Here is a 13,584-nt window from a genome sequence, read left to right on the forward strand (position 1 = left end):
AATGCTGCAATTGATGGCTTTAGTAAGAGGCACAGTCAAATAATCGCTAGCGAGAAAAACAAGTTTCGGTGGAATTTGATCAAAACCTGTTGATTTACTACCGTCGAGCATTTTCAGTTGGAGCCATACCTCACTAGCAGTAACCTCATTGAAAGAAAAAGATTGAAAAGTTTGCTCAGGTTCTTGAAATATAGCTAGAATGCTTGGATGATCCTTGTAATTGTCAAGAATTAACCTTACAATTTCGCATCGAATTCGCATTAGCGATACTGGAAGGCTTCTTACCAGAAATATTTTCAACTATATTTTTGTAATAGTCATTAAAAATCTCACCTAAATCATGGTCATCAGTGACTATTTTGTCATCTTTAATCAGGGAAATATTGGTACCAGCTAGAACACCCTTATTTGAGAAAAAAGGTTTTACCAGATCCCAGAAAGCTTTATTGGACATGAGACCATTGCTTGTAACTCTCTTGAAGAGATTCTTTATGGTTTTTTTACGGAGAGCAACACAGTGATTTCGCTGCTTTCGTTGCTTCTTGAAGGCTACTTCATTTTGCTTTGAAGTATGTTTATTTAATCTTCGTTCAAGCCTAGCACGTGTGTACATCGCTTTTTTCAGCTCTGGGTTCATAAAGGGTGCATTGTTTCCCGTTAGAAACTTTGTTCTGATTGGATCGTGATTGTCCAATATATTTCGGAAAGTGTTTGTCGGATGGTCGTAGGATTTATCCGGGTCAGTCCTGTCGCATTCAAATTGGATATGCTTTACATCGCTCAAGAAATTCTCTTGGACAAACTTTTTGTAGCTGCGATACTTTATTTGTTTCGGTTTCAACCTAGGAACAGTTGATTTCATAGTGGTAGCAACAAGACTATGATAGTCACTTAGACCTGTTTCGAAAACAGAGGTTTTCTGAACGGACTTGGTCGATTTGTCAGAATAACATCAATTGATGAGCTGTGATTTTTAGTGAAGCAAGTTTTCGACGTCACTGAATTGGATAGACCGAACACATCAAAAAAGAAGCTAATTTGACGAAACAGGGATCTGTTTCATTTTGAGTATCAATATTGATATCGCCCATTAAAATAATTTTGTCGTACCGATCCAGTGCACGATTTAAAGACGTGGACAGGTCTGAGAAAAATGTTTCTATATTAGCATTTGGTGGGTGGTAAATACTATAATATATCCATTTCATTTTTGCAACCATGAGTTCAGAACACAATAGTTCAAGAAACGTGACTTCAAAATTGAGCAACCTATTGCAAATAATGCCTTTCTTTGAGTATTGCATAAGACCTCCTCCAAATTCAGACCTATCCAGGCGTGTTGGACTTTTGTAATTATTAATGAGAAACGATTCCGTTTTAAAATCCGAGTTTCATTTTGTTTCTTCTATGAGTAATACATCAGGTAAACATCTTTCAGCGATCACTCTGAGATCAGTGATTTTATTTCTAAGACTGTTTATGTTTGAAAAACCTATGAGCAAGTTCCCAGCACATTCAGCCCTTAGACTAAAAAACTCATCGATATCGTTACTGTCAGACTCGCTACTCGGCCCCGATTAATTTTCTGCTGATGAAACTTTGCTAGAAGTTGAATTGGAAGAATCAGACCCTGCTAAACTATTTACAGAGGATAAGAGCTTGCTTTCGAGAGTTTGTCTAATAGCGCTGCTACGATCTTCTCTGAAAACTTCTAAGCTATTTAGTCAGGCTTTTGATAAAAAGGTTATAAAGTTACCTGTGAGGAGGTTTTTACCGGTATAATTTAAGTGGAGTCCCCAACGATCTACGTTCTCGTCTTGTATATTGTCATTGTTAATAGAATCTGGTAATTCCTGTTCTAATATTGTATTGACATTCATTCTCTTCTCATCAAAACCCAAACTGTCTGTTCTCCGTATAATGCTCGATACAGCAACTTTTTTGTACTTTATTTTTTGTGTTGATGGCCAGCTCAATGATCTCTTTTGCAACTTGGTTTGGGTGATTATTTCGCAGATTATTTTTCCTACACATGAATATTATTTCGTCAGGGTTCATTTCAAGTGATGGTATGACATGCCATTTCATATGTCCCACCGTAGCACCAGGAAACGTCTTGACATAAGTGCTTTTTTTCGTTTCACTTCTTTGTTTCTTCAAATTCCTCTCTCATTACAGAACTCTTGAAATTCCTCAGATGTAAAGGTTGCTGCATTATCACTTACAATTGTATGCGGATATCCGAAATGTGCGAAATCTTGTTCCAGATGTAGCATTGTAGCTTTTGATATTATTGACTGTGTCTTGTGAATACTTGGAATTGGCGTCAGTAGCAATTAGCCAGTTGGAACCCATAAAGTTAATAGCATGATTAACATGAATTCTGCGCCAAGGCTTCTCAGGCAAGATCCATGGCTTAATTGGTGCTTTTTCTGGTGCATTCTGATGCTCTGTGCAGCTTGTACACCCTCTACACCCAGTTAAACTCCTAGGTGTAACACTAGACTACAAATTGAACTTTGACCCACATATATCAAACCTTTGTAAAAAAGCAAATCGGTAAAAAATTTAAAATAAGGTTACGAACAAACAAAAGTCATAAACATGTTTCGATTGAAGTACCGAGACGTGTGAACATAGTGGTGTGGTGTGAACATGAAGAATGGAATGTCAAGGGAACAAGACAGATAACTATAAAAGTAGTTAACTAACTACTGATTGTTCACTCAAGTTTTAGAGTTTTAGAGATATAAGTACTTGTGTAAATCATAGATTGGCACTGTGTCTTTTTCTCTGTTTCTGCCAGTGATCGCATTGTTAAAGGAGGATCTAGCTCTTCGGTCACCGCAAGCTAGCCTAACAAATGCGTAAAAATACAATACTGACGATTTAGAATCGGAAGCAGCTATTCTTAATAAATGGTTTTGCGAAAATTTTTGGTGCTCAACGGTGATGAAAGCAAGCTTAGAACTTTTAAAGGCAACCGATCCAGATTACAGGAATCTAAAATTCAGATAAATAGCTCTACTTTGAAAGAAAATAAGAATGTAAACTATTGGGAGTAACATTAGACCAACAGCTTAGATAAGAAGAAAACATTACAGTTTTTGAGTTTTTGTAAAGAAGCTGTGAACAAGGTAAACGCTCTAGCCAGGATTGCTTCCTATATGGACGAATCTATGCGAGCTCTTTTAATGAAAACATTCATTTGATCATATTTCAATTAGTGTCTTATCATTTAGATGTTTCGCAACAGGAAAAGTAATAGTCGGATAAACCGGATTCATAAAAAGGCAATGAGAAGAGCTCACGATGATTATGAGTCAGCTTTTGAACAACTTCTCATAAGAAAACTTTACAAAATCTTGCGATTAGAAACTTATAAAATATTAACGGTTTGAATCCACTTTTTATGGATGAAAAATCTTCCAAAAATGCATCTCATATTTCTTAAGAAACTCCTAAATCAAAACAGCGGAGCCATATTACAAAAATATATTGATTTAATAATACCCTATTATACAGATTTAGCCAAATATGGAAATGAGATATTCTTAGTGAGAGGGAGTTTACACAAGACTGAACTGTAGCTTGTTTACTCGTGAACTGATTATATTACAATAGGGACTGTATACAAATAACAGCGTGGCAATGCAAAATACTAAGGTCAACACTAAACAATGGCACATACAAATACTACGACATCAGGAACTCAGTTCCAAACGAAATGAAATACTCCCCAACTTATCAAATATTCAAGAAAAAATCTCAGCTTTTACATCGTTCAGTTGTACTTGTGATCTTTGCAATTTGCAAGGATGATATATGCAACATCGGTTACATTTGATTTACACTATATTTAGCGTTGGTTATTTAAATTAGTTGTTTTAACTGAAGAAAGCCAATAACAGTAGATCTGAATGGCTTCACACCAAAATCAGATTCTGACGATCTAGAAAACATACATACCCCCCTCCCCCCGTCCGAACTTTCATCATCGGATTCGCAAGACTCTCCAGGACTAGTCCTTCGCCACTGCAGTGGGGTGCTGGGTCCAGGTACTATGTAGTCGCACTAATCTCGTAAAAGATTTTTTGAGAGATCCACCGTCCGGGGAGTCGTCCAGGACGACGAACCTTGCGCTTGCGCACTCATCTCAACGCCCAGTGACTTCCTTGTCGTGTTGACTGACCAGAGTCCGCGGCTATTTTCTTCTGAGGAGACGATTTTGAAACAAAATTGCTGGTGAAATGCCTGGAAAAGACGTTTTTGAGTTGGTGCAATGTCCTGTTACATGCCATGCCTTTAATAGCGATAGATCCCGTGAGTACACAAAGTTTTAATGGATAGATCTTTGGCTTACGTTTAGGCCCTTTTCCTCTATCTACATGTAGGTCCTTTGGTATCCCGCAAATATAGTGGAGGGATGACCCGTTTCGAAACTGTATTTCCTTAAATTTAGTTGTGGATTTGAGCTTTCATTGCTCAAGATTTATATACGAGGTTACTTTTTAATAAGCGATATCACAATTTCTGTTGATCTAGAAGAATGCCAGGCAAAACATCTTATTAATTTACTCGTGTGTAATTTCCCCAAACAGTCGTATTAATTTCTAATTTTTATATACCAAGAATGACTACATATTTATTCCATGTAGAGTGGCATCACTCTCTTGGTGCACTTTTTTATACATAATAAAGCTGTTAAAAAGACTGTTACCAACGTATAAATGAATAATACCACTTTCCAAATATGTGCTTTATAGTCCGCTGGGAATCAAGTTTATAGGAATCAAAATTAACTTGATCTCAAATGAAAGCATGTGGAGCATAAATACCTGATACATTATTACTTTTTTAATATTCAACACAGTTTTCGAGTTATTGAGCGTCAAAGTTAGCCGTCAAACATTCTCCGAGCACGAACGAGTTTGCCCGAGCCTTCCGCGTAAGTGTGACGTCACAAACACCACATTCACATCACTTGAGCAACACAACAGTCTGGAAGGCCATACTTTTATGACTTTGCGGATGAGCATCAATACATTATTTTCAGGGGTTAAGAACCTGGTACGATCGGGCTGCTATTTGCAGGAAAACAACTTAATAAAATTTTCAACCCCCAGGCCACTGCACTCATATAATTCGAGTGAACCGATGAATTTGCAAACCCAAAACAACGTTCATTATCTATTTGGATGTAGAAATAAAGTATCAAAGGAAGAATATTTTGGATAGATTTGAAAAAGAAGCTAGATTCATGATAAAATGAAAAAATTCGAACATTCGTCGGCATGATTAACTTCAGAATTGAGAATTTCTTTGAGCAGCTAAAAGTGTCTATTCCTTCCAAGCTAGTATCCCCTCCCAACATTATGCAGTACCAGCCAGCACATATCCTTTGTACATTTCATTAGCCTCAAATTTTCATATATCATGGATCAAAGGCTACATAGATAACTCCTCAAATAGTAACTGAACACGATGAACTGTCCACTTTGTGCATATTTGCATTCAAGGAATAAAAACATGGTGTTTGTGATGTCACACGCACTGGGTCACATGAAATGCCAAGAATGGTTGAGCACTCTATGATATTTTCATGACATTTAAAGTGGAATTGCGTCAAATTGTACAATGATAATTAACCGAAAACATGAAATTAAGATTCCATGCATCGTTTTCTGCATTATATCAAAAAATAGTTTAACGTGTTAGTTCACCTTTAACATTCAAAACAATTTCCTAGAATTTGCAATTTGAACAACTGGTTGTTTTCATTAATGAAATCTGGGCCACTCGCCCTTATGGTGAACGGGAAAATTGAAAATATAGTGTTTTCCACCTTTTGCAGAATTTTATCTAATCTGTGAAAAAAGCATCATTGGGCATAGAGAAATCTTGAAGCCCCTAAGGTGTCAATTAAATTTCTTCTATCTTTTTTTTCAGGAGTTGCAATTTCTCCAAATGACCAAACAGTTATAATCTTCAAGAAAATTGGGAATAAGTGGGAAAAAGAAGCTGTTTTAGATGAGGTCTGGAAGAGCACCAATGCTCATTAAATTGTTTACTGTTTTTTGCGGGTACTGTTGGGAAGGGAGGTGGGAATTTACCTTTTACGAAAGACTCATAAATTACAAGAATTTGCTTTATTCTGGGCTGGAAAACTTGCATATACTTGCAGCAAAACAGACATTGGCAAACATGCACTTTTTATGACGCAAAAATGGAAAAGAGATTTGTGCAAAACTTTACACTTGAACAAATCCAAACACAGAAGACTATATTAGACACTTTTGACTCCAAATTTTATAAGGAACATTAAATGTTCTTAACAAAATTTTCGTTTTCAATTGCTAATTTAACAAAAGTAGCAGACTTGCCAATTATGCAGATTTGCGGATTTTGCTACCCATATTCAGCCCCCTGTACAGACTTCACTTTGCTTTAAATCTAGATTTTGGCAACATTTAAATAAATGAAAAATGGCCCATCATTATTTTTTATGCATTATCTTTATGGATTATCGACATCTAGCCGGTCAAATACATATAATAGCTGTGATGCTTGATAACCCTCAGGGCACAGATTTACATACAAAATGGTCATTACAACCAGATGAACGCCAAGCACCCAATGACTCTGCTAAAAAGATATATTATCGAAGCTGGTGAAAACTATGTAGAAACTTGCTCAAGTCTTCAGAAATAACATGTTTTTTTGTTAAAATGTTAGTAGTGATACTAAGGATTCAGCAAACTAAATTTCATCAAAATTATTGGTGTCACCATTGTTGTGTTGGCAATTTCTGCGTGGATCTATTATGATAACCATAGACTTTTGCAATAAAATGTCACATGCCACTACACACCTGGATGTTTTCAGGCGTGCTGTGGTTAGCACGCCTGCCATATTTTTCCCACGAAAGCCTGGTATGTTTTCTTTAAACAAGCCCATCTAATACAGAAGTGAAGACCTCTATATATAAAATTTTGCCGTGTTTTTCCCTCCCAGATATGCTGTTTTGTTACCAGGTGCATTTGAAAAATAATGACAGTGCTTTTGTGTAATGTTTTAGATCCAATAACATCCTATTTGAAGGATGTCTTTGTAAGAAAATTTTATAGAAAATAGCTGGAAGTTTGCTATCTTATCTTTTGCAATAGTATTGAATGAGCTGCTGTAATTTCTAACTCAGCATATTGCTAATTTACTGGTTGAGTTATAATTCAATTACATTGTCTAGGCAGAAATTTAATAACTTATCAAAAAAGATATTTTGATGCTTGAAGGTAATACTTAATCTTTAAAAGGAACAGCCCCTTATCCCAACAATACCACTGAGATTTATCAAGTTAACCAAGTTTGTCATTGTTTTCAAAATACACACTGTCTTTAGTATAATTCTGTTTTGTTTTCCCATGAATTATCTAGCATCAACAAACTGTTACAAGTGTTGATTGGGCACCAAACAGCAACCGCATTGTTAGCTGTGGTGTGGTAAGTTTTAAAAAAGCTATTCTATTGATGAATTGTTGAGAGGCACTTTGTGTTGTCATTTAGCTTTTCACCATAGTAAGCCAGACCAACTATTTTGCACACAAATGGAAGTTTTAGCATTGATTCAACTATTTAATCACATTTGCGGTGCGAGTTAAAAGTCTAGAAAACAACATTCTGTAATTCTGACATTTTCCTTGTGATAAAAATAACTATGTTCGGTTGAAATTAGGATTTTTCAATAATTTCTGTTGCCTGGAGTGCTTTGTTTTTATGTGTTCATGTCATTATTTGTGCCATGAATTATCAAGACCCTATTCACAGTAACCAAACTGAGAGAACAAAATGCAAAAATTTGATCAACGATCTTATTATATTTGTCTATGCTACCAAGCAACAACACATACCTTTCGGTACCATACCCCATCTTCAATGAATTGCTTTTTGACATTTTTTTGTCATTTTTCAAGACAATTACATTACATAGTATAATTTATTTATATTTTTTTTGTAAATTTGCTCTTATTTGTTGATGAAATTTTTGTCTGTATTACTGCAGACAAAAATTGTGCTGCTATCAGTTAAAAAAGAAGTAACACCAGAGTCTATGCTACAATCTCTTCTCTTTTGTTAAACATGTTTAAAGATGATTTTATTCCTGGCAAATTGAAAGGATATATAAAAATTAAAATCTGTTTATCATTTCAATATTCCAGAGGAAGCAAATCATCCAGATATGTTTATCAAAGAGTATATACTCTTGCACTGCTTCTTTTTTAACCTCATAGATCTAGCACAGTGGGGGATTCAAGGAGGGCAACTAGGGGCAGTTGCCCCTCACTCACTGAGTTGAAGCAAGTCTGGTGCCCCTTTTTTGGAAATTTTGCGCCCCTTTCAAAGAATGAGAATCGGGTTAAAAAGTTTCTGAGACTTCTAGGTTAGTTTACTTCAAGGATTATGTCAAAGTATGCAACAAATATTGTGAAGATTTCCTTACAAAGTGAATAGAAAGCCTCCTGTCTGTAGTTGGTGTCTGAAATTGTTGTATACAGCGTACACTCGTCGCCAATTTCTGAAATTTTTCAGCACCCCCATTCCCAATTACCCATTGCCTCCTTCAAATTTGCTCTGGATCCGCCCCTGAGTCCCTGATCTAGCATTTATAGGAATGCTGTTTTAAGATGTGAACATTGAAATGTATGAATTATATAGTCATCTGTTCCTTGTAAAACACAGTCTAATTTGATGCTCAGGACCGAAATGCTTATGTATGGACTGAACAAGATGGTCAATGGAAGCCTACTCTTGTCATTGTGAGACTGAACAGAGCTGCCACTTTTGTCAAGTGGTCCCCAAAAGGTATGTATTCTTAATATTTTATTGCTTATTCTCCAAGGTAGAAACAGTTAGCTGTTACAGTCATATTGATATGATATAGACCACTGGTTTTCTGCTTTTTGTAAAGAAAATTATAGCTATGAGGACCTGAGCAAACTACAATTCTGGATGGCAATTCAAGTCAAAAGTATGGATGGAAAGCCATCACCAGCTGTGACAATCGGCCCGTTCAATAAAACAGCCAAGAATTTTGAAAGAAAACATTTGTAATTAGCCTAAGTAGACAAATGAATGTTGCTTCTAACATTAGGTTACATCTCTATAAAGGTCTATTAGATATTGCCAGAACATAAAATGTATTGCGCATGAATTAAAAGTGGAAGTAGATACAACGTTGGTTTTTTATGTTCGGGATGAGGAAAACTGAGAAGCTGGAAAGCATCTTTAAAAATGCGTATGGTTAAGAAGTTAGAATTTAAAGTCTGTACTGATAATACAATTTGATGCCCTGGAAAAGAAGGAACTTGCTTTAGTTCATACCAAGTAAATTATTCAAAACTGAGGATAATTGATATAACATTAGACACATGGAATAATTGTTGGAAGCCATAAACCTTAAAGAAGCATAGCTTTAAATGAAGTCTTCTCCAACAATTTGAATCAGATAATCTTGGCTGTCTTGTCTGATTTTATTTTTCTCCCGTAGCCAGACTATCTATTCACATATTTGCATCCGTGTTAGCATTATCATTCATGCAATTTGCCATCAGTAAATTTTATTTTCTTTTGCTTTGTAGAGGATAAGTTTGCTGTGGCAAGTGGGGCCAGGCTCATATCAGTTTGTTACTTTGAGAAGGAAAATGACTGGTAATCTATTAAAAAATCTATACCCCAGTTTTTATAATGCATGGCCACGTGAGCTGGAGAAGTTTGTATTGTATTATATTTCTTATGAATTACTATAAAGTGAAACTTCCTTACACAAAGAATGACTACTTAGTCTAAATTGATTTTCTCTTCTACCTTAATATTTTAATTGTGGTCCTGGCAAGAGACTAAAATTAGTTACTCGCCTTTTATCTTAGCTAGTAAAAGTAAATACTATAAATGGGAGACTATGTGTTTAAGAAATCTGTTCTTTTAAGGTGGGTTAGTAAACACATCAAGAAGCCAATTCGCTCGACCGTTCTCAGCTTGGACTGGCACCCTAATAATGTTCTTATTGCTGCTGGATCATCGGATTTCAAAGCAAGGGTGTTCTCTGCGTATATCAAAGAGATTGAAAGCAAACCAACGGAAACTGTTTGGGGAAAGAAAATGCCATTTGGAAGCTGTATGGTTGAATACTCCAATGGAGGAGGTATGCTCTTCAATATTGTAAAAATCTTTTCAATTTTCTCTCTGTTTGCACATCTTGTTTTGGACTATTTTGATGTATGAATGAATCTGCAAAGGGATCTGTATTCAGTGAAATGATTTCAGCATATTCTATGCCGAACAAGTTTATAATTCTTTAAGTAATGAATGGAAGTAGTTTGAAGCTATTACTGTTGCGCATAGGAAACCGCTAAGTTAAACGATTTCTTTCTAGGTGGTTGGGTACACAGCGTGGCCTTCTCACCATCAGGTAACAAACTGGCCTGGGTTGGACACGATTCAAGCATCTCTTTTGTCGATGGGGAAAAGAAAGAAGTTGAAACTCTTCGTGGGCAGTTTCTTCCTTTTCTGTCTTGTTTGTGGATAACTGAAAATACTGTGGCTGCTGCAGGTAGTCATTTTTTCATTTTCAAATAATTTGAGGAGAGTTGCCTTTCAGCAAGGGCTGATTGAAAGGCCCTCCACGTTAAAAGATTTTGTGGGGAAATTTTTAATGATTGCTAAGCGGGAGGTAATAGGATTAAGTACAGGATTTATTCTTTAATGCAATAATGGAAAGAATATCAATTGTCGTTGATTCCCGAAGGAAAACCTGAAGTTGTTCCAATTCTTTGTAACACGCGCTTTCAACACTATATAAAGCTGGACGTGGACAGTTTTGTGGTCAGTTTAACAATCGCTGATGCTTGTTAGTATTGATTCATGCGTTATACTATTTTTTCATTTTAGGCCATGACTTTTTGCCGATGTTGTTTGTTGTAAGTGGGGATGGAAAGCTTTCGTTCATGGCCAAGCTAGATGCTGCTATTCAAAAGGAGGCTGAAGCAATGAGTGCCATGGCGAAATTCCGTTCCATGGACAAGCAGGCTCTTGGTTCTGCTTCTGCCAAATCAGTCACAACTCATGCAAATGCAATCAAGTATGTTTCCTCTTCATTTTGCGCAATCTTATATTCTTGGGCATTCAACAAATGATGTCAAAAGAGATTTGCGTGAACATCAATCAGCAAATTTTGGTTTTTAGGAACCTATCAACAACAAAAACAACGTAAAAGGGCTAATTTTTAGCCTTAGTACCTGTATTATGCAAAAGCCAATCATCCTTTAAAACGTGATTATTGCACAAGATAAAATTTTAACATTGATAGGAGCCATTATATAGAGATCCTTGATATGTAGATCTTTTGGTTCTATTTGTTTTTATTTTCTAACTGTTCTCCTGTTCTGTACCAAAAAATATTTTTTCGTGGTGGGAAGGGTTGTTCGCTATTTATTTAATAACTCTATCTTACTCATTATTATTTCTTATAGGCGTTGATATACTCGATTGCAGAATGTCTTCACAATCTCAAGAACGTTTTGGCAATGCAATTCTTTTTGGGAAAAGTTTTTTTTAGCGACAGATTTTTAAGCATTAAAACTATTTTGTCTCTTACATCACTTCATGTGAAATGTTGTTTCATTTGTAGGCAACTCTGTTTTTACGGTGGACCAAGAGAAAACGTTGAACAGATCTCATCTTGCGGAATGGATGGAAGGGTTGTCGTATGGCACCTTAAGGTATAGCCTTTTCATAAGTATTGTATTCGCACCTAATGATCGAAAAGGGCTAGTTGCCGATTTGATAGAACAGCTTTCTGGCCATTATCACCAAAACGCTAAACTTATGCACAAGTTTGGCAAATCAGCGAAGAGATCTGTAAAACAAAGAAAATTTGAATTGCCGGGACCATCAATTGTTTGATAAACAAGAAATGTTTATTTAAAATCGAGTTTCTCTAAAAACAGTATCACAAAAAGCGTTCACCTTGTAAACCAAAAAGCGTTCACTTTGTAGACAAAACATGTTCACTTCGTAGACAGAACATGTTCACTTTGTAGACAGAACATGTTCATTTTGTAGACAAAAGATGTTCACTTGTAGACAAAAAGCGTTCACTTTGTAGACAAAACATGTTCGCTTTGCATATAAAAAGACTTCACTTTGTAGATAGAAAGAGTTCACCTTGTAGACAAAAAGCGTTCACTTTGTAAACCAAAAAGCGTTCACTTTGTAGACAAAACATGTTCACTTCGTAGACAGAACATGTTCACTTTGTAGACAAAAGATGTTCATTTGTAGACAAAAAGCGTTCACTTTGTAGACAAAACATGTTCACTTTGTAGACAGAACATGTTCACTTTGTAGACAAAACATGTTCACTTCATAGACAGAACATGTTCACTTTGTAGACAAAAGATGTTCATGTGTAGACAAAAAGCGTTCACTTTGTAGACAAAACATGTTCACTTCGTAGACAGAGCATATTCACTTTGTAGACAAAAGAATGTTCACTTGTAGACAAAAAGCGTTCATTTTGTAGACAAAACATGTTCACTTTGCAGATAAAAAGACTTCACTTTCTAGATAGAAAGAGTTCACCTTGTAGACAAAAAGCGTTCACTTTGTAAACCAAAAAGCGTTCACTTTGTAGACAAAACATGTTCACTTTGCAGATAAAACATGTTCACTTTGTAGATAGAGAGAGTTCACCTTGTAGACAAAAAGCGTTCATTTTGTAGACAAAAAAGAGCTGATTGGTCGAACAGTGATTTGTTCTGTGGTTGGTTAATTTGAACAAATGTCTGGATAACTACAGAGCGTTAGGTGAAATAAACCTCTCTATAGAAGGAAGTGACATCATTTATCCCAGCCATATTGCATTCTAGTGCGGCTTATTCTCAGTTATTTTTTAAGCATTTTCATATGTTATTTGCCTTTAAATTTTCTAATGATGTTTTACTCGTATAGCCGTCTAACAACCAGATATTAAACAGAGTAGTAATTTTTACAGACCCTTGAGAAGTCCATGGAGGATTTGAAGATAGTGTGAAGACAAAGAAGTTATTAATTACAGCTAGGATCTCCCGGATTTGAGCAAAAACAAAAGCAGAAAGTAACTATTTCATGTGTTGATCTAATGTAGCAATGTTTAATGATTTGCATTGCATCACAGAAAAGTGTAGATTTTTATGTCATCCTTTATTTTTCATCACATAACAGAAGACTCACTTTCAATTTCAAGTATTCTGCTGCCAGAACAAAATACGTTTCCAAAATAATTTCGTAGAAAAGGTTTTTTTAATTTTCACCATTGATTATTGGGTTAAACAGTCTAAATAAGATGTGTTCCCACTTGCATTCCGACGTTGCCATGTCTGATATCCTGCCCAAGATAATATCTTGAAGACTTCTATTTATTGTTCATTTTTTGGCTCATGTCTCTAATTGATGTACCATTCATTGGTTGATTGGGAATCGATAAGAAACTGCACGAGTTGCAAGTGACTTAGAAATGCATGTGCCATTTGCGCCAGCCTCATTAACAAA

The 13,584-nt window shown here is 35.7% G+C and overlaps 1 protein-coding gene across 1 annotated transcript; it reads left to right on the forward strand.

The window, feature by feature from the left end:
• The first annotated feature begins 4,147 nt into the window (after window positions 1-4,147).
• LOC135691697 (actin-related protein 2/3 complex subunit 1A) lies at window positions 4,148-13,259 on the forward strand. Its single transcript, XM_065209651.2, has 10 exons — window positions 4,148-4,323; window positions 5,950-6,035; window positions 7,435-7,500; window positions 8,754-8,859; window positions 9,636-9,705; window positions 9,984-10,198; window positions 10,430-10,606; window positions 10,945-11,134; window positions 11,684-11,774; window positions 13,049-13,259. Exons 1-10 carry the CDS (start codon window positions 4,251-4,253, stop codon window positions 13,085-13,087), a joined length of 1,113 nt encoding a protein of 370 aa, XP_065065723.1. The 5' UTR covers window positions 4,148-4,250; the 3' UTR covers window positions 13,088-13,259.
• Window positions 13,260-13,584: the final 325 nt, after the last annotated feature.

Source organism: Rhopilema esculentum, chromosome 13 (genome assembly GCF_057945365.1).
Source record: "Rhopilema esculentum isolate cy_ngs chromosome 13, ASM5794536v1, whole genome shotgun sequence".
NCBI lineage: Eukaryota > Metazoa > Cnidaria > Scyphozoa > Rhizostomeae > Rhizostomatidae > Rhopilema > Rhopilema esculentum.